We start from the raw sequence: 27,484 nt of genomic DNA on the forward strand, positions 1-27,484 counted from the left end.
AGCAAAGCTCTGGAAGAGGTTGTGGGACTTGAAATACTGCTATGTTCATTTTGGGGAAATACAATCTACCACAAGAAGAAAATCCCAATCCATAGGACTTGAATATCTTTGGGCAGCTGCTTTGCTGAACTCTCTATCCTGGGATATCTAAGGTTTTCAGTGTTCTTAACTGGATGTTGCAAAGATACTGAAGTTAGAATTCACTTCTTACCAGATTACGTGCTGGTGTTAGTTTCATAAGTGAAGGTTTATCCTGGGAATACATGTATGTATGTATGTGTATATGTATGTATGTATGTAATTTTCCCCAAAGGCAGCAAGAGCTGCAAACATTTTCCATTTTTTTTTTATTCCTACAAAGAGAGCCTTGAATGGACTTCAGTATATGATTCGACATAAAACTAGTGACAATCTAGAACATTCATCCACTTGTCCCTGCTAATTTAAAGAACTCTGTGGCCCAATAAGCTGGGCTCTGAGGATGTTCTGTGTTCTTTACTTCAAAGTGCATCCAATTTATGCATTTTGGCTGCCCTGACATGAGATGTGGGGTGTGAGACTTGGTGGTGTATAAATCCAGGGAGTCCCATTCCCCTTGTGTTTAATGTCAGTGACACCTGCTAAGGAAGAACTCTTTGTGCTCTCTGTACAACTCTGAGCAAATGGATGATGGCCCCTGGGCTGAACCACCTGCGAGCCCTGGAAGTGGAAACAAAGCACTTGAAAATGTTCCCTAGTACCAGTGCCCTCATCTTCCTGCCATTATTCAGCCACTGAGCTTTACTGCTTTTATGTGTTGCCATATGGACAGGAGTTGGGGAAGAGGAGGAAAATGTGCTAAAACAGAGCAAAACTGGGGCATCTCTCCTAGACAAATCCCCCCTCTCCATTTGGGACTGTCTCATACTAGCCCTCTTAGTACAGAAATCCTGTCTGACTGTTCCATCACCTGGGTGTGTATAGAGATACCCAAAGATACAGGATCCAGAAATGACTTTCCATGTAAAAAAAGGTCAGTCTCTGAGCTCTTTCAAGCCACAAACTCTCCTTTGGTGAGAAGCCCTTGATCCCTAAGTATGTGAAAGAGATCACTGGTATGGGAGGCTCATCCCCCAAGTCTCTAATCCTGCCTTTTCTACCTAGTGGGTCACTGAGAATCTCTGCACTTTGGAGAGTTGGAAAACTCACACATGGTGATAGACCTGCAGGACTGTTCAACAGATAATCAAAATCATAAATTCATCTTCTCAGACTCAAGGCTTTGCTTGCTCTCTAAGCCTGCCCTACTCAATGGGAACCAAAGGTTGCTTTTCTAGGGCCACAATCCAGAAGCTAGGGCAGGGGAGTGGCCTGGGGGAGCTGGGGGAGTCACGTTGCCCCTAACTTCTCCACCCCCTGGGAGTAAAGGACAGCGTTGGAATGAAAGGTGATGCCAGTGGCTTCTTTTATCACACATTCACAGGCAACCCCCATGCCTCCCTAACCTTGTCCTTTGTGGCCTCACCCTCTTTGAAGTCTTTGAGAGGTGTTGCTCCACTCAGCCCTTCCAGGCTACGTCCAGATAACACAGATGGGGATGAGGGCGAGGAAGCACTGGGTGCCTCTGGACTCTCTGACTTCGGGCTGATTGGGGATCCAAGGTGAGACCAGGACCCCTGAACCCTCAACACAAAGGGCAGGGCCCACATCAGCTAAGAGGGTACTGCAGGACACCTATTTCAGCTCCTCCAGGCTCATGAAGACCACAAGGTGGCAACCTAACTGTGATGAGCAAACAGTTTGCATCAAGAACAGTATCTAACAAGTTGTCATCCTACGTGGCTGGAAAAAGGCACCAGTATCACCTTCCCAAGACAGGGAAATGCCTTGCCTGACAACATGCATACATGCCAATATTGCCTTGTGCTCACATACAAAGTCATTCACACCCCTGCCAGGATGGCACCCAAGGGCTGCACAATGACCCGGTCAGCTCTGAATCAGGCACAATGCCTTGAGGCCTGAATCAGGCTTTGGGGCTGGGGGTTGAGGGCAGGAGAAGGCAGGATGAGACCCAGGAATAAGCAGGAAGGGAACATTCCCATTCCGTCCACCTGCTTCTTCCTTCTTCCATCTTTTCATCTTTTCTGACTCAAACACCCATCAAGCTTTCCCTCACTCTCTGTCTCATTTTCCCCCAGGTTCTTTGTGGCTGTACCATGAACACTCCCATCACTAATAGATAGGTGCTCCCTTTGTCCTACGTGACGTCACCAACGCAGGTACCATGGAGGGCCTCCAGTCTGAGAAAACACCCAGCCAGCAGAAAACCTCAAGGTTGAGTTCAGATGGGTCCCCAGACAGGTCAACTCTCCAGGCACAACAGATCCTCCTCTAGGTTTTGCCCTGGCCCTCCCAGCATAGCTGGAGCACATCCCTGCCACAGCACATACCTTCATCTAAGACCCACCAGATCTGTGTCCCGTGGACACTGGCTATGCTTGCTGGAAGACAAAAACAGTGGTAGTTTTCAACAAAATGTTCTTGTCCCTGAGCTGCTTCAGTGCGGCTATTGCATGGTTATACAGGGTGGGCAGTCAAGTGAGCTGGACCAGACCAGAAAGCAAAATTCATGTCCATGGCTTTGAATCCAGCTCTCATCTGGAGCTGGAGGGTGACCGAGTGCCACTTGGCGATATGTAAAGATTTCTTGCCCAACCCTGGAATGTCCTCCTTCCCCTCCCAGCTCTGCCAAGACTTTCTTCTGCCCTCTTCACTCTCTGGCATCCTCCCGTTGGAGGAAGCAAGAGGAGAGAAAGGACACTAAACCCTCACCTCACCTGGGCTACAGTGCCCAGCAGGAGAGAGCTGAGGTTCCTGCACACATTTCACCCACTTGTGTCTCTCACTCAGCTGCTCAAGCCTCACTGGGAGTGAGATGGAGGGGAAGCAGATCACCGATGAGCACCTCTTTGTGGGGGCAGTGCATGAACAAGACTCAGAGCTGCCTCCCCGATATCTCTGTATCAACTGGCTTCCCCTCATCGCCCTGGGGCTGGGGCTGGGGAGGGGTTGTGATGTTTACAGTGTCATTAAGATCTTACACTGCTGCAATCAAGCACCATATCATTTCCTCACTTTGATTTCCTCAATTCTCCTCCTAAGTTTAACAAATCAGCCATGCTTAGGACACTCACACCTTTCCCCTCCACATGAAGAAGACTTAAAAGAGTTGAAAGCACTTTTCTTTGCTGTTTTCTCCCACAAAATCAGCTTCTTTCCAGTTTCCATCTTCCAAAGAACTTATGCTTCAAGACTTGCCTTCTCTATTCTCCCTTCACCGTAAGATGACTCTTAGCAAAGTCCCTTACGCATGCTAGCATCTCTGGTGTTGGCATTTACAGACTGACTCTGGCCCTAACAAACCCAAAAGGTCCCAGGACTTCATTCCTCAAATGTCCTGCAGAGATTAAACGTAGATAAGCTCACAAAATAAGATTTCCATATGAGAAGAAAGGGCTATGCAAATGGCCCATCAGCTGTATTCCTTAAATATGTCAATATCCTGAAAGACAAAGAAAGGCTGGGGATTTTAAATCTTGAGAGACCACAGAGACGTGATATTTATATAACTCTGTGACATTTGCTGGATCCAGGACTTGAGAAAAGACAATGCTATAAAGGACATTACTGAGTAAATTGACAGACGTGAAATACAGGCAGTAGATTGAGTAAAATCTATTAACGTTAGATTTCCTGAAGTTGATACATTTAATGTGGGTATGTAAAGAAGCCTCTTGGAAATATGCTCTGAAGGACTCAGGGAAAGGGACAATAATATATGCTCATTGTAGAATATTCAGGAAGGAGATTAATACAGAGCGAGACAGACTAAATGAGATAACATGTTAAAAATACATGAATTCTTATAACTTTTTTGTAAGTTTGCAATTATTTCCAAATAAAATGTTTTTAAATATTTCCCACAAAGCACCAGGAGATGGGCCTTGGAGACACCAAATAAGAAATAAGGGAGAGGGTTCCCTGGTGTTGCAGTGGTTGAGAGTCCGCCTGCCAATGCAGGGGACACGGGTTCGTGCCCAGGTCCAGGAAGATCCCACATGCTGCGGAGCGGCTAGGCCCGTAAGCCATGGCCGCTGGGCCTGCGTGTCTAGAGCCTGTGCTCCACAACGGGACAGGCCACAATAGTGAGAGGCCCCCGTACGGCAAAAAAGAAATAAGGGAGAGTGAGGGAAGCATGGGGCTGAAAACAAGGGATTGGTTATAGATCTGGGTAATTAGATCCCCATCCTTGGTTTCCACCCATCACTGAAGAGCCAAAGAGCTTCCTTCTTCTATGGCATCCCCACCCTGCTCCCTGCCTGAAGGGTTGGTAATTCATCTCTGGAGAAGTGGAACTCAATAGGCTTTGAGCTCAGGGTTCCAAGCAAAGCAGAGGGTGGGGTGAGGTACAGGGATTGCCTGAAAGTGCCTAGTGTTCTAAGAAACAAGAATGACCAAGGAAACTACCATACCCTTTCTGACTCTTTTACTTCTCTGTATTAGCCGATTGGTTACACTGAAAATGATGACACAGGAGGGAAGGGAAAGACAGGGCAACCCACTGTTCCTTTCGCTTTCACTCTTTCTTTACACAACACTAAGCTGAAGGTAGAAATCATGGTAGAAATCACGTGTTGAGAAATGAAGGTGAAACAGTTGAGTTAGTTTTGTGGGGCATTTCCACAGTATGTGTAAGAAAAAAAATACATATGCATGTACAATCTACCAAGTATAAATTGTGTAATTTTGGTAATTTTGCATACAAGCAAAAAGCTCTTATACTTGCACTTAAAACTCACATTGTACAATATAAAGATAGACGGTAAAATTCATGCTGTTAATGCAAATTTAAAATTTTTCTTTACTTAGAACAATAGTCTACAGCAAATAAAAAACAACCTGACAAGCTGAGAGAGACTTTCGAAAAGAGGAGGTTTTCTATTTTAACCTGCTAACACCACTTTTTTCCTGCTTTTCAAACAAGGGACCCCACATGTTCATTTTTTCCTAGGCCCCATAAGTTATGGTGCTGTGCCTGGACATTTCTTCTGATCAATTTACAGCCATGGAGGGTGAAAAGTTTGAGGTGAGAAGTTATCCACCTCATCCTCCAATAGGCATCGATTGTTTTTATTGTTTTGAATTACACAGGTGACTTAGATTGGGTCCCCAGAAGCAGACGCTGAGAGGGGGAACTGTTCTAGGACAATCCAGTGGGACCTGAACTGGAAGGAGGCCAGGAAGAAAGTACAATTTCAAGTAAAGAACCTTAAGGTCAACAAAGTCATTTAGGCTGAATTTCAGGGGAGCCACACAGAATCAAAAAATACACCTTTGAGTTGCCCAATCAAGGGCTAGGCTGCAGGAATCTTTATACTCCTCTTGTCAGTTATTTGTTAAAAGCTGGGGCACAGGGAGAGGGACACAAATAACCAGCACTTCTGCTCTCCAGGTCGTCAGCAAAGCTGCTTCTGGTAGCCTGAAGGCACCCTAGCAACAAAGAGACACAGGTGCCGGCTCTTGGGGGGTGCCAAGCCCCTTAGGTGCTAGAAAGCACAAAACATAAACACACTCTAATAAGACTACTTGAAACATCAGAAATGGTAGTGAACAAAAATGCACTCCAATGCTGCTCCTTCAGAGAGGGTAATTCTGACAACAATGTGATGTTTATCCTTCCAGGTTATTTTCTGTGCTCTTACATTCAGTCCACAAATATGTATGAATGTCCTCTATGAGTCCACTAGACGCTGATGCTGCAGATAAATCAGATAGGCCTTGTCTCTGTTTTCATTATCTTACATTCCAGTCGGCATAGTGCTTGTCTAACTATCCTGTATCTTGCCTGTTTCACTTTACAATATACCATGGACACCTTGTTACATCAACATATGCAAATTCGCTGCGTGTTTTATTGGCCACATACCATTCCATAAAAGGAATGTAGCATAATTCATTCAACCAATTTCCTATTGATTACGCACTGATTCCTAAAAGAAAATAGCTGAGGAGAAAAGAAAGCAAATACCTCCTTTACATGGGTGACACATCTTTGCATGGGTGTATTCTCTGAGGCCAACGGAGAGACGGTTACTTTTTAGGATGAAGATATGTACAGATAAGTAGAGCAATCTGCCTGAACTTAAACCTAAGAGAAGGTTTCAGAAATATTCTGGGTGAGGATGCACAAAGGTATGAGAGTCAGACCACATTGAGCATGAAGGCCACGTTAACGTGAGGAAGTTGAACAGATGTTACAATTAGAAACCATTACAAGTCTTTGGGGGGAACTTCAAGTCATTTTACAACAGGTATATACTGTATGATTTCCAGCTATTAGTTTGCCATTCAATCCTCTGATGCATACTTATAATACAGATGAGGAAAATGAAGACCACTGTTGCACAACCAATGGGTGGTAAAATCTGGATCTGAATCCTAGTCTGACTCCTCAACCCATATTTTTCCCAAACATAATGCTGCCTACACTTATGCTAAACTGTCAGATTTTAAGCAGCAAAGTATAAACTGGGTTTGCATTTTACTGCCTGGCTGAGGAGAAGCGGGGAGATGATGACTAGAGGCAATGAAAGTTGCTTATCAGCAGGATGGGCCTCTAGGGGAGAACATTAACTATTTTTATTTATTTATTTATTTATTTATTTTTATTTATTTTTTTGGTACGCGGGCCTCTCACTGTTGTGGCCTCTCCCGTTGCAGAGCACAGGCTCCGGATGCGCAGGCTCAGCGGCCATGGCTCACGGGCCCAGCCGCTCCGCGGCATGTGGGATCTTCCCAGCGGGGCACAAACCCGTGTCCCCTGCATCGGCAGGCAGACTTTCAACCACTGCGCCACCAGGGAAGCCCAACTCTTTATTTTAAAGTAAATTTTTTAATAGAAATGTAACATACACAGAAAAAGTGCACAAATCAGAAGCACCAATGAATTTTTATAAAGTACATCTGTGGGACCAGATCTTCACACTCAAAACTTTAAACGTTATCAGCAACCCAGAGCCCTGTCAGTATTCACCACAATCCTGCTTACTGTCACCATGGATTTATTTCACCTGTTTCAGCTCTTCAAAAACGGAATCACATCATGTAGTAGGCAGCTTCTGAATGAGTCCCAATGACCTTTACGCCCTGGTATTAATGTCCTTGCTATATTCCCCTCTGGAACTAGAGACTTGCTTCTAAATAGAATGTGGCAAAAGTCATGGGATGGCACTTCCAAGATTAGCTGACGAAAGCCCTACCTTGTTCTCTCGCTTGCTCCCTCTGATGGGAGACAGCTGCCCTGTTACGAGCTGACCTAGGGAGAGACGTGTGTGGCAAGGAACTAAAGGAGGTCACCACCCCACAGCCAGTGAGGAGCTGAGGCCCTCAGTCCAGAGCTTATTAGGAGTGAATCCTGTCCAGAACCACCTAAGTACACTTGGAAGCAGATCCTCCCTCAGCTGAGTTTTCAAATGAGACCACAGCCCCAGCTGACACTTCAATTACAGCCTTGAGGCCGAGGCCCCCAGCTAAGCCACACCTGGATTCCTGACCCACAGAAACTGAGACCATAAATATATGCTACTTTAAGCTGCTAAATTTTGTGGTAATTTGTCATGAAGCAATGTATGATACATACTCCTTTGTATCTGGCTTTTTTCAGTCAACATTAAATTTGTGAGATTCAGCCATATTTTTGTATATAGCAAGAGTTCATTCACTTTCATCGTATTCTATTGTATTGAAGTTACCACAATTTATTTATTCTCCTCTTGGAAGACATTTGGGTTATTTCTAGTTCGGGGCTATATGAATAGTGCTTCTTTGAACAGTCTTCTGCATGTCCTTTGGGACACATATGTACACACATCTGCTAAGGATGCACTAGGAGTGCAATTGCCAGGTCACAAGCTATGCATCTGTTTAGCTTTCCACAGTACTGCCAGCAGTTTGTAAAGTGCTGATATTAATTTACTGCTTCACCAGAAGTGCGTGGAGTTCCAGTTGCTGCACATCCTCACCAGCTCTCTTTTTCATCTTAGCCATAATGATGGGCATATAGTGGTGTTACATTATGGTTTTAATTTGCATTTCCCTGATTAATTAATGTTTGTTTTAATTAATTTAATTACTTAATTTTCATTTCCCTCATTAGGATGAGCACCTTCTCAGGTTTTTTGGTTATTTTGGATATTCTTCCTTTTGACATGCCTGTTCAAGCATTGTCCATTTTTCTGTCAAGTTGTCTTTTTCTTATTGTGTTCTGATACAAACTGGAATCAAGGTCTTGTCAGAAATAGATATTGAAAAGAACTGTCATTCTTTGGTTTGTCTTTTCACTCTTCAGTGATTATTTTGTTGATTATTTAGATTGACAATCCATCTGGGATTGATTTTTGTATATGAGTTGACATAGGGGTCAAAATTAATTGTTTCTATATGAAGACTGACACATCACCATTTATTGAAAAAAAAATCCTTTATCCATTGTACTTTCACCTTTGTCATAAACAAAGTGACCATATATATGAGTCACAGTCCAAACCTTTCTGTTCCATTGCTCTATTTCTATTGTGTCAACACCACATTGTTTTAGTTATCATAGCTTTAATGAGTCTTGTTGTCTGACAGTGTAAGTCCTACAGCTTTGTTCCTGTTTTTCATATCTTACTATTTCTTGGTCCTAAGAATCTCCACATAAATTTTAGACTCAGCTTGTCAGTTTACACACACACACACACACACACACACACACACACAAGGGATTCTGCTTCTTATTGCATTGAATTTGTAAAAAGTGCGGAGATTACTGATTTTCCTACTGCATTAAATCTGTAGAAAGTGTGGAGATTATTGATTTACAATGCTGAGCCTTGCAATCAATGACTGTGATATACCTGTTCATTTATTTAAATATGATTTAATTTCTCTCAATAAAGTTTCTCAGTATTCTGTGTAGAATTTTTGTAAACTTTTCATTATATTTATTCCTAGGTGTTTGATTTTTTAAAAACACTTTTATTATAAAATAAAAATAGATTCAGGAAACCACATAAGACAAATTTATAGCTTAATATTACAAGGCAAATACCATTTTAACTGACACCCAGGTGAAGAAATAGAACTTTGCCTAAAGCCCCCTCCATCTGTCCTGATCCAATTATAATTCCTTTCTTTCCCAAAGTAATCATTTTCCTGACTTTTATAATTGGCTCTTCCTTAAATTTCTTTATAAATGTTATCACCCAAGTTTGCCTCCCTAGACAGCATCGTTTAGTTTTGCCCAGTTTTAAATAATGACTTTTTCTCTTTTAATCTACAGGTTGCTTTTCCATCCTTTTATTGCCCTTCAATTTACCTGCTGACATGTAGAGTTTCCCACAATATGGGTTTTGCTGAATACATGTCCATGGTGCAGCTCAACACGTTCCTCTGTCCTATTTCCTGCAAAATGGGAAACTGATCAATCCTTTTGGGAAGACTATAGTCTGTGGTGTATTATTTCATCAGGAAGCAGGCAACATCTAGCTATTCTCCTTTTATGATGTTAGCAGCCACTGATACTTAGTGTCTAGATCTGTTAACTCATCACAGATTGCAAAATTATGATATTCTAAGTTGATCATTTCTTTTTCATTTATTGGCTGGAATACGTCTATGAAGAGATCTATCCCCTCATCTACAATTTGGTTACCTAGTGGTACAGTTCATAGTGGAAAGACAGGATAAAGGCTTGTTTCTTCCCCCACCTCACTACATCACTGCCTTTTTAAAAATCAGTTTTCATTATAATGATTTTTCTCCCAATTATACTCACAAGTTGACTTTTTTTTAAATCCATAGAAACCCATGGACTTAAACACAGTTGATGAGTTTCAATTCATTGTAATTATTATCCTTATTGATTCTCAAATTGCTCCATTGTCCACTGAGAACCTCTTTACCTTTGGCTAAGTCCTTTTGAAATAACCCTAGTAGTCTTTGATAACTTTCTTGTTATTTGGTATCACAAGATTTTCCAAGTTCATCTCACACAAATGATCCAGACCTGAAATCAGCTTTCTAGACCACAATCTGGACCCTATGGATGACTTTTGCTATTTTGTTGGTCATTATTTCTAGGCCTAGTCAATGAACAGAGATAGAATGTGTATGTATGCATTTTTTTGTGTGTACATGTGCACGTATACACATATATAGTCATATATAATTATATAGTACAGATACACAGTTAATATGTATCTATAGATAGAAAGAGGCCTATCTACATGTCTAATCTAAACATATGTAGAAATATATATATCATTAAAATACCTTATTAGTACAGATAATTCAAATTCAGCACTGCAGAGTTTTTAGTTCACCTCTTCTATATTACTTCTGTATTCCCTTTCTTCCCACCCTGAGAACCCTAGTTCTCAAGTTCACAAGGGGTGTTATGATTAGACTATTTCATAATTGTTCATTTGCCCTATTCCATATTACAAAACAGACTCAGGACAGAAATTCTAATACTATGTTTGGTAAACAATACGTTTATTGAAAACAGTTTTAACTTCATTTGGCATTTGTTCAATCTTTCTCTGTCATTTAAAGGACTGACATCTCCATTGCCAGAGCATATTGCCATTATATACTATACTCTCTCCGTTTTAACCTTCATTTAGTTCTAATTCTATAATAACTATATTCTTACTTCTCACCATCGGTTCTTACACTGATTGCCTCTAGTCATTTTGGTTGTATGATGCTTATTCTTTGATAGATTCTTTCAGGGTTTATGTAATTAAGATACGTTGAGTTCTTGTATGTTGATAACAGGCGGCCTGTCTCCAATTATAAGTGAAAGTTAGTTTTGTTGGGATTAAAATTCCAAGCTCACTTCTTTTTTTAAGTCTAAAAATTTCTCTAGAATACACTTTGGTGTTGGTTGTTCAGGCTTAATAGTCTCAGGCATGTGCTGTACTCTTTCAATATGCAGTTTCTATTATTACTGTTATTAGTTGTTTAGAAAAGTTTGTTGAATCATTTTGTTGGTATTTGTTCTGTTTCCTTGCTTTGATTTTCTTCTTTAGGGGCTCCCATCATTTGTATATTTTATTTTATTTTATTTTTTGCCTATGTACAATATTTGTCACATCCTCTTGAATCTTTAACAATTTCTTTTTTTTTTAATTTTAGATATTCCATAATCTTCACCTACTTTTCATAAGGTGTTATCTGTTATGTTTACTCAGTCTTGTGCTTCTCCTGGTTAAGACTTCTTTTTTTCTTTTTTTTTTGGGCCCTGCCTCATGACTTGCAGGATCTTAGTTCCCTGACCGGGGATTGAACCCCAGGCCCCCAGCAGTGAAAGCGCCAAGGCCTAACCACTGGACCACCAGGGAATTCCCAAGACTTCTTTTTTAAATGACTTTTTTTCCCCATTCTAATTCATTCCTGGGGTCAGTTTCATGTTTGAACATTAAACCAACCTTACATTACTAGAATAAAGCCAATTTGATTGTGATATATTATTGTTTTACATATCATGGATACAGTTTGTGCTTTTGTTTACACATTTTGCATGCATGTTCAAAAGAGAAACTGGTCTGTGATTCTATTCTTGTAATATTCTTTTTAGTTTTGATCTGAAGCTTATGTTGGGCTTATAAAAATTCTGAGCAATATATTCTTTTCTGTCTCCTGGAAGATTTTTATGTAGGATTACCACTATTTCTTCCCTAAATATTTGGAAGAATTTACTTGGAAAGCCATTTATCCCTGGAAATCATTTTCTGTAAAGGTACTTAATTATACAAACAACTTTTTGAGTAGATATAAATTTTTTAGATATTTTTTCTTTCTTGGGTTAGTCTTGTTAGGTTGCACTTTTTAAGAATTTATAATTTTGGATGAATTTTCAAATTTATAAATAAAAAATTATCATAATTTTAACAGCTTCATTGGGATATAATTTACATACAGTAATTTCAACCCTTTAATGTATACAGTTCAGTGGTTCTTAGTGTAACCACTAAAAGACTTGTGTAACAATCACAACAATCCAATTGTAGATTTCTGTCCCCCCACAAAAAAACCCACTACATATTAACAAGGTTTTTTCATTCTCCTCAACCCTCTCAGCCCTAGGCAACCACTAATCTACTTTCTGTCTCTACAGCTTTGCTATTCTGGGCATTTCATATAAATGGGACCATACAATATGTGGTCTTTTGTGAGTGGCTGCTTTTACTTTACATAATGCTTTCATGGTTCATCCATGTTGTAACATGGATCAATATTTCATTCCTTTTTATAGCTGAATGCTATTCTATTGTACGGATATTCCACATTTTGTTTATTCATTTATCAGATTGACACTTGAATTATTTCCACCTTTTGTTTTTATAAATATGCTTCTATGAACATTCATGTACAAGCTTTTGTGCAGATAATAAGCTTTTATTTCTCTTAAGTATATATTTAGTGGTGGAACTGCTGGGTCATAGGGTAACTCTATGTTTAACACTTTGAGGAACTGTCCAGCTGTTTTGTAAAATGGCCACACCATTTTACATTCCCACCAGAAACGTATGTGGGTTTCAATCTCTTGTCTTAAGGCCTAGCATGTCATCTATGCTGGAAAAGGTTTCACATGTAGTTGAGAAGGATGTGTATTTTACTGTTCAGTTGAGTGTTCTATAGACATTTATTAGGTCTTGTTAATTCATAGTGTTGTCCAAGTCTTCTATATCCTTGTTGATCTTCTGCCGAATTGTTCTATCCATTATTGACCGTGGAGTACTGAAGCCTCTACCTAATGTTGTGGAATTATCTATTTCTTCATTCATCTATTTCTATCTATTTCAATTCTTCATGTATTTTGGTATCTTCTTCATGTATTTTGGTTTTATCTTATTCAGGGCACATATGTTAATAATTTTTGTATCTTCCCTTTTCTTTAATCATAAAATGTCCCTTTTCATATCTAGTAACTATTTTTTTTGTTTTAAAGTCTATTTTTTCTGGTATTAGTATAGCTACTTCAGCATTCTTATGGTTGCTATTTGCATGATGTATATTTTTTCATCCTTTTACTTTGTACACATTAGACCTTTGAATCCAAGGAGTGTCTCCTATAGAAAACATTTTTTTAAACGCAGTTTGACAATATCTGCCTTCTTTTGATTGTATTGTTTAATTCATTTACATTTAGTTTTTATTATTATATGGTAGGATTTATTTATGTCTATCATTTTACCTTTTGTTTTCTACATGTCTCATGTTTTTGTTTTTTTGTTATTGTTGTTGTTCCTCCATTTTCCTTTTATATTAAGTGGATATTTTCTACTGTAACATTTAATTCCTTTAATGATTTTTAACCACACTTTTTGAGTAATGGCTGCTCTAGGGCTTATGTAATACATCTTCTCAGAATCTCTTCAGATTTATACTAACTTCATTCCAGTGAGAAACAGAAACTGTACTTTTATAGAGCTGTATTACTTCTCTTTTTTGTTTTTATTACATTTATATACGTTACATACTTAACAACATATTATTATAATTATTACTTCACACAAGCTTATCTTTTAAAGGAACTTAGAGAAGAAAGTAAAGCAAATGAATATTTATAGAGTTTGTTTGGTTAATCTATTTATTTACCATTTCTGGTTCTCTTCCTTTCTTCCTGCAGATTCAGGTTATGATCTAGTGTCATTTTTATTCTAATACAGCTTTGTTCTCACTGCCTTCTTTGTACCATATCATCAAATATATGACATTTCTTTATGTTATATATAGAACAATCCAAATATAATCTTATTGTTTATGCACTTACTTTTTAAATTACTTAAGAGAAGAAGAAATTTGAAATTACATTATCTTTTATAATTCCCTACACAACTGCTCTAGTCAGCATTTTTTGTTTTGTTTTTATGGCTTGAGTTACTGCCTGCTATCATTTGAAGAACTTCCACTAGTATTTCTTGTGAAGCCCATTTGCTAACAATGAATTCACCCAGTTTCTGTTTCTGTGTCTGTGTTATGGTACAGTACTGATGATAAGTTGTGGAGTGGTAGGAAAAACTAAAATGTGATGTACTGTATGATGTATGTTTTACTGAAGTGGCTTTGTCAAATTATAATGATTTATGAGAGAAATCACATAAAGCTAGCATCACAATTCTCCAGGAATGTTCTGTAGAATGCTGATGTTAATGATGAATATGTGAATCCCAAATCTTTCACTTGTATTGACCTTATCATCATTAATTCTTCTCCCAACAATGCCATAACTATAGTTGAGTTCTAAAGTGTACCTTCCTCTTTTCCCATAGAAATTGTCCCACAATTTCAAAAAGTTCTCAAAGGTGAAAAAGTTCACATGAAGTTTATCACGTTTGCAAATGCCAGTGAAAATGCTAAGGTAACACTGTCCAAAATGCAATATTCTTCTGTGAGAGCACCCAATTTTAAACAAATACACATTTTCTAAATACAACTTAGACCTGCGACATGTTTTGGCCAATGAAGTGTGAGCAGACATGATGGCCTTAAATGAGCAACAGAGGCCTTAAATGGGCTTGTACGGTTGGGCTCACCTCTTATGTTTCAGTGAACTTTGTAAGAAGACAGGGCCTGGGAGTTGTGGCCTCACAGTTGGGCTCCAGAGTAAGATGTGTGGGACAGACCTCAAACTGACCCAAAATATGGAGCAAAAGCAGCCATCTAGAGGTCTCAAAGAGAGCCGCTGCAGCTAGCCCATAGGCCCAAGAAAAATAAATTCTTGTTTATGTAACTGAGTTTTGGGGCGATTTGTTCCAAAGCATTATCACAGCAAGAGCTGACTAATACAACATCCTCCAAATCATTGTTATGTAGATGGCTGCCACCATGCCTACATGTAAGGCAATTGTGTACTCAAATTTTGAGAATTCTTGAACTCTTGGTACCTCTCCAACACAATTTACATGGCTAAAGTTTCCCCAAATAAGTTCACTAATGTACCACAAAGATCTCCCTAAACTTTTATTAAATGTAATTCAAAGTTCTTTCTATTCATTTCCTGCTTCTATGTAGTTAAAATGCTTTTTATGAATCTAAAAGGATGGAAAATTGTAACAAAACATCTTTGTAGATAGCTGTTATTCACAAAGGAAAATTACAAACAAAATAGGCATTTCACTGAGTGTAGAGCACTGATGCCCTGAGTGCCTCTAAATGCCAAGTGAACAAAGGCACTTAATAAATATTGAATTCTGCTCTCTCCACTTGAGAGGGAGAGCAAGCTATTCTAAAGTGGTGGAGGGATGCTCTTAGCAGCTATTTGCAACACTCTGTGAGCTTGGACACTGTGTAGCTACGAAGAAACCTTTTGTCTAAGGAAACTAACTAAAGAAACTTGAAAGTGGAAAAAGAGAGAAAGAATGAGAGATACCCTTCTCATGGTGACTCATTCACTTATTCGTTCATTTACCAAATATTCACTATGTGTATAATACTGTGCCGAGAACTGCACAGAGATGTACCTCTGTTCTCAGGGAGGTTAGATACCAGAGAGGGAGATAAGATGTAGATGCCTTATGGCAGTTCCACATATGTCTTGTTAAACTGTTTACAAGTTCAGGGGAGAAAAGGGATCCATATCTTGCTTGGATTCTCAGTGAAGTTTTCCCAGAGAAGGAGGTATAAAATAGATTGACTAGAAAAAAAAATTAATGTAATAGGTAGGTATGAAAGGGAGCAAAGATGCAGAGACAATTAGATCCAGTTATTTTTTTAAAAGTCTAGAAAGTGAAATTAAAGCCAAATTATGGAGGGTCTTGAATGTCAATCGTAAGAGTTTGGCTGTATTGTGTTGGCAATGGGTGTCATGGACGGTTTGGAACAGGGCGATGGCATAATCCGAGAACCTTAGGAGGTGTAATAGAGGTTGTAGGGAGGAAGATAGGAAGACATGCTATTCTCCGAAGCAATCATCGCAATCCAGGTATAAAATAATAAATGGTAGAACTGGAGTAATGGCAACACAGATGGAAGGGAGGAGTATGAGAGACCCTATAAAGAAAAACTGTCAGGGCTTGGTCATTGATTGGATACATTCATTTATCCATTTAACAAAGATTATCAGTAACTGTGCTAGTCACTGGGGATGCAAGTGTAAGCAAAACAGACATGATTTCTTCCTCTCGGACCATATGGTAAACACCTATCTAAAACTGGATGTGAAATGTGATGAAGGCTATAAGCGAGAGGTACGTGGTGTTATGTGAGCTACGGTAGGGGGATGTGATGAGTTGAGTAGGTAAGGGGATGCTTTCTTGACAAAGCGACACATGAGAAAAGATGAGAAGGATGAGGAGGCATCAATCAGTTGCAAACTAAACAGAAGGACTTTTCATGCAGAGAGGCAGCATGGGCAATGTGCCGTTGTAAGTATGCAGGCCTGAAAGGAGGCCACTGTGGGCTGGATGATTGAGAATGAAAGGAAGGAGGTGCAAGACGAGGCTGCAGAGATCATGCTCCATCCTGCCAAGGGGATGCCCTGCCCTGCAGACTAGTGCACCCAGAGTGCCAGTGCACAACAAGATGAGAAGCTTGCTCTAGAATGCAAGTCAACACACTGTTTCTTTCATCAAGAAAGTCTTGCCTGTTAAACTAAACAGTATATATCTAGTGGAGGTATGATTTACATTCTGAAGCAAGGGCCTTATCTTACAGAATGGCAACAGTTCTCAACCGGCAGCCAGCCTGTGAATCCACATTTTAGACCACTGTGAGGAGGTCTGTCTTTATCCTAAGAGCAATGGAAAGTCACAGAAGGATTTGAAGAGGAGTTGGTGGTGGCTGCATCATGGAACATGGATTGGAAGGCAGCCAGAGTCAGCAGAAAGAAGATGATGAAGTTTGTGTCTGAAACCTTACTTTCTTGGTGAAATAAGAGGTATCCTCTTCAGGTGAGAGAACAAGGACACACAACAGAGTCTAGTGGGACATGAAAAGAGTGGAGAAAGAGTCATTGTTAACAGCCATAAGTAAGGGAGTAGAAAAAAGAAATGGGGACCACATGTCAGTTAAAATAAGACAGCCTGTGTTGTTGACATAGCTCTGTGACTGGATCTAACAAACGCATTGCTCTGAAAGCAGGTCCAGAGAAGATGAATGTTAGAGATGAGTAGAATGCATCTGCAGTGAGGTTCCATGGGAAGGTAAAATGGCTTGGCAGTCTGGGTATAATGTTGTCATGATGGACCAGCAGTCAACTACAGGGAATCAGAGGTAAAATGATAAACTGTATTCTAGTCAAACTTACACTCACCAGAGCCCTGAAGGAGGAGAGTCCACATCTTGTACTGCCCAGTAGCCATGTCCCTCCCAGGGCAGGTACCTGCAGGGAAGCCAAGGCAGCTTGTCTTGGGCCAGGCATGGATCTGGCTTGTCAGAGGATCCCAGAGGTGCTATGGGGAGGCAGCTGTTGCTCACCATGTTCAGGGAAGCTGGAACACACCAGATGCTGAAAAGAAAACCAAAGCCACTATTAAGCCATAACTAAATGTTAAGGAGGGAAGAGATGATCAGGCAAGCCTTGACTGCCAGACAGAAAATAGGGAAGCTCAAGGAAAACACATTTTAAATTAATATGTTAGATGATTAATTAATATGATGAAGCTTCCCTGAAGTTCATCTGTAGGCAGTAGCCACAGGGTGCTAGTAATGACTTATATGGAGAATAGATGAGAAAGTCCCAGTAGTCATTAATCAGCACTTCCTCTGTGCCAACACTGTGCTAGGCATAGGGAATATAAGGATGAATGAGACACTTTCCCTGCCTTCAAAGGGCTTAGAGTCTATGGAAGGAAAACTATCTAAAAAGATGCTTATCATTGGAGACACTAAGTATTATGATACAGGGATGTCAGGGAGCACAGTAGTGAGGCACTAAACAAGCAGGGGAGGAGAGATGAGGGTCAGGGAAAGAAAGCCTCCCAGGGAAGCTGGCCCCCAACCTGAGGCTGGGAAACAGGCGGGTGTCAGCTTTCTGAAGAGCAAGCAGAAGAGGAGGGTCTTAAGTAAAGAAGCAACATCTGTAAAGGCCCAAGGAATGATAGAACATCAGAAACTACAAGCTGGTCCACATGTCTAGAGAAGACATTCAGGAAGGAGTGTAGCCAGAAGTAAGACAAAAGAGGTAGTCAAATCGTGAAGGAGCTTATATGCCAAGCTAAGGAACACAGATCTGATGCTGAGGACAATGAGAAATATGCGGCTTTCCAGGAAGGGGACACGGATTCGTGCCCCGGTCTGGGAGGATCCCACATGCCACTAAGCGGCTAGGCCCGTGTGCCATGGCCGCTGAGCCTGCACGTCCGGAGCCTGTGCTCTGCAACGGGAGAGGCCACAACAGTGAGAGGCCCGCATACCGCAAAAAAAAAAATAATAAAGACATCACCCTGGAGCGGGAAGTTAAGCCTGAACAGGAAATAAGATCACCCAGAGAAACTGTGAAATGTCCGAAGGGGTGGACACTGAGGATGGGAACCTAAAGAACACCTACATTGAAACTGGGTAAGCAAGAGACACCCAAGAGTGAGACTGTGAAGAAGGAATTAGAGAGGGATAAAAAAAATCAAGTGGCTTGATGGAAAACACAGAAGAGGGAGCTTTAAGAAGACAGGAGACAACTACATTAAATGATGCTGGAGACTAAAAAAAATGGATGTAGCGACACAGAAATCATACTGACAAGGATTCCCACTCTCACCACTTACAGTTTTGGAAGTCCCAGCTGCAGCAATCAGAGAAGAAAAAGAAATAAAAGGAATCCAAATAGGAAAGGAAGAAGTAAAACTGTCCCTATTTGCAGATGACATGATACTACACAAAGAAAATCCCAAAGAGCCACCAGCAAACTACTAGAGCTCATCAATGAATTTGTTGCAGGATACAAAATTAATACTCAGAAATCTGCTGAATTTCTATACAATAACAATGAACTATCAGAAAGAGAAATTAAGGGAACAATCCCACTTACCATTGCATCAAAAAGAATAAAATACCTAGGAATAAACCTACCTAAGGAGACAAAAGACCTGAACTCCAAAAACTATAAGACACTGATAAAAGAAATTGAAGATAACACAAACAGATGGAAAGATATTCCATGTTCTTGGATTGGAAGAATCAATAATGTTAAAATGACCATACTACCCAAGGCAATCTATAGATTCAATGCAATCCTTATAAAAATGCCAATGGCATTTTATCACAGAACTAGAACAAAAAAAATTTTTAATTTGTATGGAAACACCAAAGACCCTGAATAGCCAAAACGATCTTGAGAAAGAAGAACAGAGCTGAAGGAACCACGCTCTTTGACTTCAGACTATACTACAAAGCTACAGTTATCCAAACAGTATGGTCCTGGCACAAAAACAGAAATATAGATCAATGGAACAGGTTAGAAAGCCCAGAAATAAACCCATGCACTTATGCCAATCTACGACAAAGAGGGCAAGATTATGCAATGGAGAAAAGACAGTCTCTTCAATAAGTGGTGCTGGGAAAACTGGACAGCTACATGTAAAAGAATGAAATTAGAACATTCTCTAACACCATATACAAAAAGAAACTCAAAATGGATTAAAGAGCTAAATGTAAGACTGGATACTATAAAACTCTTGGAAGATAACATAGGCAGAACACTCTTTGACATAAACACAGCAATATTTTTTTGGATCCATTTCCTAAAGTAAAGGAAATAAAAGCAAAAATAAACAAATGGGACCTAATTAAACTTAAAAGCTTTTGCAAGCAAAGGAAATGATCAACAAAATGAAAAGACTACCTACTGAATGGGAGAAAATATTTGCAATGGATATGCCCAATAAGGGATTAATATCCAACATATATAAACAGCTCATAAAACTCAACATCAAAAAAACTAACAACCCGATTAAAAACTGGGCAGAAGAACTGAATCGACATTTTTCCAAAGAGGAAATGCAGACGGCCAACAGGCACATGAAAAGATACTCAACATTGCTAATCATCAGGTAAATGTAAATCAAAACTACACTGGGGTATCTCCTCACTCCTGTCAGAATGGCTAGCATCAAAAAGAGCACAAACAACAAATGCTGGCAAGGATGTAGAGAAAAGGGAACCCTGGTACACTGTTGGTAGGAATGTAAATTGGTGCAGCCACTGTGGAAAACAGTATGGAGGGTTCTCAAAAAAATAAAAATAGAACTACCATATGACCCTGCAACTCCACTCCTGGGTATATATCTGAAAAAGACAAAAACACTAATTTGAAAAGATACACGTACCTCAGTGTTCATAGCAGCATTATTTACAATTGCCGAGATATGGAAGCAACCTAAGTGTCCATCAAGAGATGAATGGATAAAGAAGATGTGGTACATGTAACCAATGGCATACTACTCATCCATAAAAAAGAACAAAATTTTGCCATTTGCAGCAACATAGATGGACTTGGAGGGCATTATGCTAAGTGAAGTAAGTCAAACAAAAACAAATACTGTATGATATCAACTATATGTGAAATCTAAAAAATACAACAAACTAGTGAATATAACAAAAAAGAGGGAGACTCACAGGTATAGAGAACAAACTAATGGTTGCCAGTGTGGAGGGGGAGCAGGGGGCAATACAGGGGTGGGGAAGTGAGAGATATAAACTACTGGGTGTAAGATAGGCTCAAGGATGTATTGTACAACACAGGGAATATAGCCAATATTTTGTAATAACTGTAATGTAAAGCAACCTTTAAAGATTGTATAAAATTTTTTTAAAAAAGAAATCATACTGAAAATTGGAAACAATTTAAATGTCCATCAACAGGAAAATACACATATAAATTATTCTATTTCCCTACATGGGAATCTTACATAGCGAGGAAAGTACATGAACTAGACAGATCTTTATGTGTCAGCATGGATGAACCTAGCAAAGATAACACTAAATAAAGCAAGTAACAAGAGAAAACATAGTAGAATACTATATGCTGTTTAAGAATACCTAGAAATATAGCATAAATCTAAAGACATCCATGGCAGTGATGGAGACCAAGTTCAGAAGAGTGGTTACCCAGAGTCAGCTGGGGAGTGGCTGTGTTTGGGAAAGTGGTCACACCAGACTCTTCAACAGGAATGGTAATGTTTCACTTCACACACTGGCTGGAGGACGGAGGAGTGTCTGCGATGTTATAATGTGAGCACGCTGCATGTGAAAGCCATTGCTGACCACATCTAGGGGATCTGATGCGCGGGAGATGGTAGTGGGTGGAGGCATCCAGAAGGTGGTGGTAGAAGAGGAACGTTGTACACGTAACGCCTAAGGCCTGACCAGAGGACGACCGCTGTTCTAGACACTGGATACAGTTTGGAGCATCCAACTTCTACGGCCAGTGTTAAAAGACAAACTGAGGCATATTTAAAATTTTAAGAGTTTATTTGAGCAAAAATAGATTCAATTCAGGCATCACCAAACTGAAAGTGGTGAGGAGCACTCCAGCCACAGGAGCTGCAGAGGTTTTTATTTTAAAAGGGCAGAAGCAAAGCAAGTAAATTACTGACTTGCTATGGCTGTAAAGCCTAGTTGGTGGTTTGTGACTGGTTGTCCTTAGCGGTTTTCGTAATCCTGAGGCATTTACAGGCTTAGATTTTGGTTGGTTTATGCAGGCGGCCACATCACTAGTCTAACGGCCTCCTTGCAGGGTTAATTTATTAACACCAATTGTCTGAGTTCTTCCTCTTACTTAGTTATTTCACTTCCTATGCCTCAGTTTCTCCTTTGTAAAGTGGATATTCAGTAGTAAATTCTCTGTGGAGTTGTTAGGAAAACTGAATGATTTCATACTGAAACAGTGCTTAAAATAATGCCTAGGAGACAGAAAGTACTAGTTACCAGAGTTAGCCATCATTATCAGTACAAAACAAAGTGATTATTAGTAACCACGATCATGTCCTGAATGCATTGAACACGTGACCATTTGCCAACCACCTTGTCAAGTCAGCAGAAATTACAGAAATTAAGAGCTCTCCGCAGAAATTTACACACCCGTGCACGAGGTAAGGGACCACAGGCACTCAGCTTTTCATGTGTTCCTCACGGAGTGCACGCTTTCTCCTGGGCGGGGCGAGCACAGACACTTATCGGGAGTTTAACTACTTTTAAAATGCATTGAGGGCTTCCCTGGTGGCGCAGTGTTTGAGAGTCCGCCTGCCAATGCAGGGGACACGGGTTCGTGCCCCGGTCCGGGAAGATCCCATATGCCGCGGAGCGGCTGGGCCCGTGAGCCATGGCCGCTGAGCCTACACGTCCGGAGCCTATGCTCCGCAACGGGAGAGGCCACAACAGTGAGAGGCCCGCGTACCGCAAAAAATAAATAAATAAATAAATAAAATGCATTGATACAACCGTATCTCACTTTTATTTGGATCAGTCAGTAAACGCCTTCTGGAAACCCCCAATTCTCCAAACCACCTACTTTTCGCGCTGCCCTAGTCTCGAAGCTCCCTCCCCTGCTCCTCAGGCCGGGTCCCCATGGGAGGCGGGGCTGCGTGCTGACGCACGACGAGCTCACTGACGTCTTCTAGCCCCGCCCCCACGGCGCCGCCAACCGGCTTGAACCGCAGCCCCGCGGCGCGGAGGGCGATGAGGCTGGCGCCAACTGCCTGCTCTGCGGCGCGGGAAGCGGCGCGGGAGCGCGGCATCGAGGGGCCGGCCTAGCTGGGGCCCGTAGCCCTCCGTCTTCTGGCTGGTACGCAGGTCCTGCGCATGCTGCGTGGCCGCAGCCGCCGGGCGGTGGGCGCCGGAGGGACCGGGAGGCGAGCCGGGGTCCCCAGGCGGGTGTGGGCATCGTGCCCGCAGCCAGCGTCCCCCGAGGCCGCGCTGGGGCCATGATCCACTCGGTGAAGCTGCGCCGCGACAGCGCGGCCGACTTCGTCTCGCACTATGAGTACCTGTGCGCGCTGCAGGACTCGGTGCCTCTGCCCGCCGTGCGTGCTTCTCTGCGGGAGGGCGTGCTGGACTTCAACGCCGACCGCCTCCGCGGGCTGGACTGGGCGCCGCTTCTGAGCACCCTCAAGATTAATAAAGATCTGCCCCTGATCTGTATCAAGAGCTTCTTCCAGCCATGGCTTGGCGAGACAGGTTTGTAGTTCCCGCTTCCAGGGGCTCTGGTGTCGGCGCTGCGAAGCGGGGTTTGATGGTGCAAGGTGGAGGGTGGGCACTGGAACCGGTGCCCAGTGCCCGGGTGTGCGTGCACTAGACGGGGCGTGCGGCCTAGGACTCCTGCGGAGTGCCTTAAGGCTTCTAGGTCTCGGTGTTCTCATCTGTAGTATGGGCTTAACAGGACCCACTCTCTGTGGCGGTTACAAGGAGGCACCTTGTTAATGCTTGTAGACTCTACAATGTAGAACACTTAGCACAGTTTGGAGCATCGTTAATTGTTCCACAGATGTTACTTGGTCTGTTGAATGACTTTGTCCCATACAGACCAAAGCGATTAGGAAATTGATATATCCCAGCTTCATTTCCTTTCCATTAAAACAGGGCTCAGGAAAAAAAAATTTTTTTTTAAATAGTCGTATCATATAGTGGGAAGAGCACAGGTGTGAAGGCAGCTTAGGGTTTGAGTTCTAGGGCTTATGCTCTCTGTGGCCTGGGCAGGTTACTTTTGAACTACATTCCCCACACTTGTAAAATGACATTAAAAACCACTCTTTCTGTGGGTTCTTAGAATTAATGAAGTAGGTTATGTGGGTAAAGTATCCTGGCACTTGAATGAGTTGTCAGAACCAAGGGCTGCTGGAGACGATGCTTCTGCCGTAGGTAATCTTCCCTTCTACTGGGCGGCAGGTAAACACAAGCACAGTAGTCAGTGCTCTGGAAGCTGGTGCTAAAGAGCACAGAATCTTTTTTTTTTAATTTAATTTTTATTTTATATTGGAGGACAGTTGATTTACAATATTGTGTTAGTTTCAGGTGTACAGCAAAGTGATTCAGTTATACATATATCCATTCTTTTTCAGATTCTTTTCCCATACAGGTTGTTATAGGATATGGAGTAGAGTTCCCTGTGCTATGCAGTAGGTCCTTGTTGATTACCTGTTTTATATATAGTCGTGTGTATATGTTAATCCCAAATTCCTAATTTATCCCTCCCCCCCACCTTTCCCCTTTGCAGACCACAGAATCTTGGAAGGGAAAGTTCAAGGTAGGATTCTTGGAGGAGGTGCCATCCTTTCTAAGGATATGTAGAAGCTCCTGGGGTAGTAGGAGGGAGAAGTGTGTGTCAAAGTTTGAGAAATATAAGAAAAAGTGGCAAAACTAAGGTACAGGAGTGGAACTCAGGGTTTGGGAAAGAAATGAGAGTTGATACTGGAAACCTAGTGGGGCCCAACAGAAAGGGGCCTTGTTTGTCCTGTCAGAAGTTTGGATGTTTATCCTGAAGGCTGAGGGAAACACTAAAGAACAGTGAGATGGACTTCTGGTTTAGAGGCTCACTCGGACCTCCGTATGGAAGGCAGTTGATTGGGTGCAGGGTGAATTGTAATCTAAGGGTCCCACTTAAGTTATAAAAGGTGGGACTGGATTTTGGAGATCCGAGAGAGATTGGGTGGGGCCTGGTGACCAGTTAGAAAAGGGAGGGCAGCAAGTGTGGGTGACAGTTTACATCTGCATCTTTTTGTGAGATACAGAGCACAGTAGGAAGGGATTGGGGATGGGGAGAGGATCTTACTTCATCTTCAGTGCTTTAGAGGGGCCTGGTAGACGGGTCTGGGCCCAAGGTACAGATCTGGGCTTTTTGGGAGGACAGGTGTTTGAAGGCATGGGAGAGACTTAGGTTACCCACAAGAAGATCCAAAGAATCATAGGTCTGAGAGTTTTTTAGGTGGGTATATTTGAGGATGTTTATAAGCTGGGAAAAAGTAGCCAGCAGAGGAAGGGTGTGAAGATCTAGGAGAGGAAATGATTGTTCATTTGTTTTCAAAAACCTGAATACTTGTCATTCGCCTGGCCCTTTTCTAGGATCTGGGGTTCACACCATCTGTTATCTCTTCTTCAAGGACAGTTCAACTCATCCCCTGGTGAAGAGAAGTCAGATTATTCTTTGCATCCCATTCAGGTGTAGGAACTGTTCTGTACCTCTGAAGGGACTTTACTTAACCAGAGTACTAACCTAGAAATCAAAAGAAATTATAGCTGGAAGGGACCGTAAAGGCCACTGTACTTAATTTTGCCTAATATTTTACATTGAATGTAAGAAAAATTTATTGCCGAGCCCATTCTCTTCAGAGCTCCTTCACTGAACTTTCTTTATGTCTTGCATCCAGTGGGTCTAGCTTGTAGATTTTGGCCTCCTCCTAAATTTGCTTCTTCATCCATATTACATTTTGCCAGGACTATGGCAGAAGCTCCTAGGTGATTTCGCGGCCCCTGGGCTCAGTTCCTCTAAGTTCATCTGCCTACTTGGGTTGAGTGATCTTCTACAATAAAAAGATACGCTTAAAACAACGCTGCTAATGGCTTGCCCACACAGATTTAGTGCATATTAGCCGCCCAGCGTGTGCTCTGCACAGAGGCGTGTAGTCTGAACTGTGCTCTTCCAAGCCTCATGGGGCTATTTGGCCCTGAGGAAGGGGAGCTTTCTGTGATCACTCCCTTTATCTAATCGGTCCTTCAGCAGTGGGGCGCCTTTTTCTAATTAGCGGAGGCACCCTTACTCAGCCAGTGGTAGCCCCAGGCCTCATCACCTGTGGGATGCAAGCCATGCTCTCTCCCAGGCTTGCTTCGGCCAACATCTCTATTTTAATTTGTCTCTTCTCGCACTTGGACCCCTGGCCTTTAGTCATCCCCACCTGCAGTATTTACAGTGCCCAGCAGGTGTCAGGCTTGAGTGTCTTTGCACAGGTGCTCTCTCTGCAGTTAATGCACCTCCTACTGCAACTCTGCATAGTCTCATCTTTCTAGATTCTACTTCAGGGTTATCATTGAAGCCATCACTTAGATATAACTTTTTGCCTCCAAAGGAATCTCTGTGCATAAAGGTTATGTTTCTTTATCTCATGTGATTGAAATTTTGAGTTTACATGTGTCCCTCCTTAATGAAGGCTTTAAGGGCAGGAGTCGTTTCTAAACCTTAGCACAGAGCAGATGCTTTTTTTTTTTTAGGTGTTTTTTAATGATGATAAAATGTATGGTTTAAATCACTCATCTTACAATAATTTTGCTTTAGGTTCTGACAGAAATAAAGTTTACAGAAGTCGTGTTCCTGCGATAAGAAATAAAGATGTGACCTTCCAGTTGTGTAAAGCTCTTAAATGCTGTGTAAGTGCGTCGGGTGCGCTAAGGAACCTGGAGCTAAATGGGCTAGTTCTGAGAGAGAGAGACTTAACTCTGTTAACAAAGGTAAGCCTTCATTGTGTCCTACCAACATTTGATAGTTGCTTTTGGGGCATACTAAACCAATAAAATTTTAAACTTTTTCTCCCCATTAAAGGGATTGAATAAATCGGCCACTTTGGTGCACCTGTGTCTTGCGAATTGTCCAATTGGAGATGGAGGTTTAGAAAGTGAGTTTCAGTCTTGTTTAAGTCTCTTCCCATCAGACTGGTCTCATGATTTCCTACACACCATGTTACTTCCTGTCCACCTTTTCTTGCTGTTCATGCCTGGATTGTCTCCTGTACCTGCTCAAACCTTGGTCCATTCTCATTTGTACCATGGAAGTTTGTCATGCTGGATACTGTCAGAACTAATTTTACTTAAGTTTGTGTTAAGCCACAAACCACACATTTTGTATATTTTCTGTTTTTTGTGTTTGTTTATATTTTTATGGTTTCTCTTCAAGAAATATTATGGGAAGGGAAATAGCAAGATGTAAAGAGCAAAAAAGTCATCATTATCTTTAAATTGTTAAAACATCTATCTGCAATTGTAATTATAATGCACTGTGGTATGTGTTAAAATAGGAAATATATGTAACGTCCCATAGGAGCAGCAGACTCGGTGGTGTTGGCGGGGGTGTATCATGGAAGTAATCACAAAGCAGGTGACTGTTGGTTGGGGTCCTGAAACATTCGTGTGTGTTCCCTGTGTCCAGTAGTGGTCTGGAGGGGTCAGGAAGCCTGCCTTTCAATTTGAGGGAACAGAGGGTTTGATGTCCTCTATCTTCTATTGCTCTAGTATATTGCATAGCACCTAATAAAATACTGGATTTATATTTGACATTTAAATCGTTGATTGATAATCAAGATTGGGATGTATCATTGGAAATGAAAATCGGAAGTCTTATGCTTTTTAGGTTTTTCTTTTTCTTCCTATGTCTCAAAAGGTATGTAGTACTTTAGTGGTTGGGAATAAAGTTTGCAGTATTCAGTGTATTCAGTTTTAGTATCTAAATAGAATTAAACTGTTGCTGTAAACTGGA

At 41.3% G+C, this 27,484-nt stretch overlaps 1 protein-coding gene and 1 long non-coding RNA gene across 9 annotated transcripts in view; one reads left to right on the forward strand and one right to left on the reverse strand.

Moving 5' to 3' along the window:
- LOC149748983 (uncharacterized) overlaps positions 1-22,611 on the reverse strand; it is a 90,454-nt gene extending 67,843 nt beyond the window's left edge. For 3 of the 4 annotated variants that reach the window (XR_016393583.1, XR_016393581.1, XR_016393580.1), the window contains exons 1-2: positions 22,538-22,611; positions 17,345-17,539 (exon numbers count right to left, since the gene is read on the reverse strand). This is a non-coding gene — a long non-coding RNA (uncharacterized LOC149748983). Of the gene's footprint in view, positions 1-17,344; positions 17,540-22,107 lie in introns of all 4 variants that reach the window. The other variant, XR_016393582.1, reaches the window with a different exon arrangement.
- Positions 22,507-27,484, forward strand: part of CEP78 (centrosomal protein 78) — a 40,415-nt gene continuing 35,437 nt past the window's right edge. For 2 of the 5 annotated variants that reach the window (XM_022573463.3, XM_089913326.1), the window contains exons 1-3: positions 22,509-23,202; positions 26,291-26,463; positions 26,555-26,627. In XM_022573463.3, coding sequence (XP_022429171.1) covers positions 22,950-23,202; positions 26,291-26,463; positions 26,555-26,627 — 499 coding nt within the window. In that variant the 5' untranslated portion in view covers positions 22,509-22,949. Of the gene's footprint in view, positions 23,203-26,290; positions 26,464-26,554; positions 26,628-27,484 lie in introns of all 5 variants that reach the window. The other 3 variants (XM_089913325.1, XM_022573462.3, XM_022573464.3) reach the window with 3 other exon arrangements.

This window comes from Delphinapterus leucas, chromosome 6, assembly GCF_059928025.1.
Source record: "Delphinapterus leucas isolate spDelLeu-1000000601 "Yukka" chromosome 6, BTC_Dleu_Yukka2, whole genome shotgun sequence".
Taxonomy (NCBI): domain Eukaryota; kingdom Metazoa; phylum Chordata; class Mammalia; order Artiodactyla; family Monodontidae; genus Delphinapterus; species Delphinapterus leucas.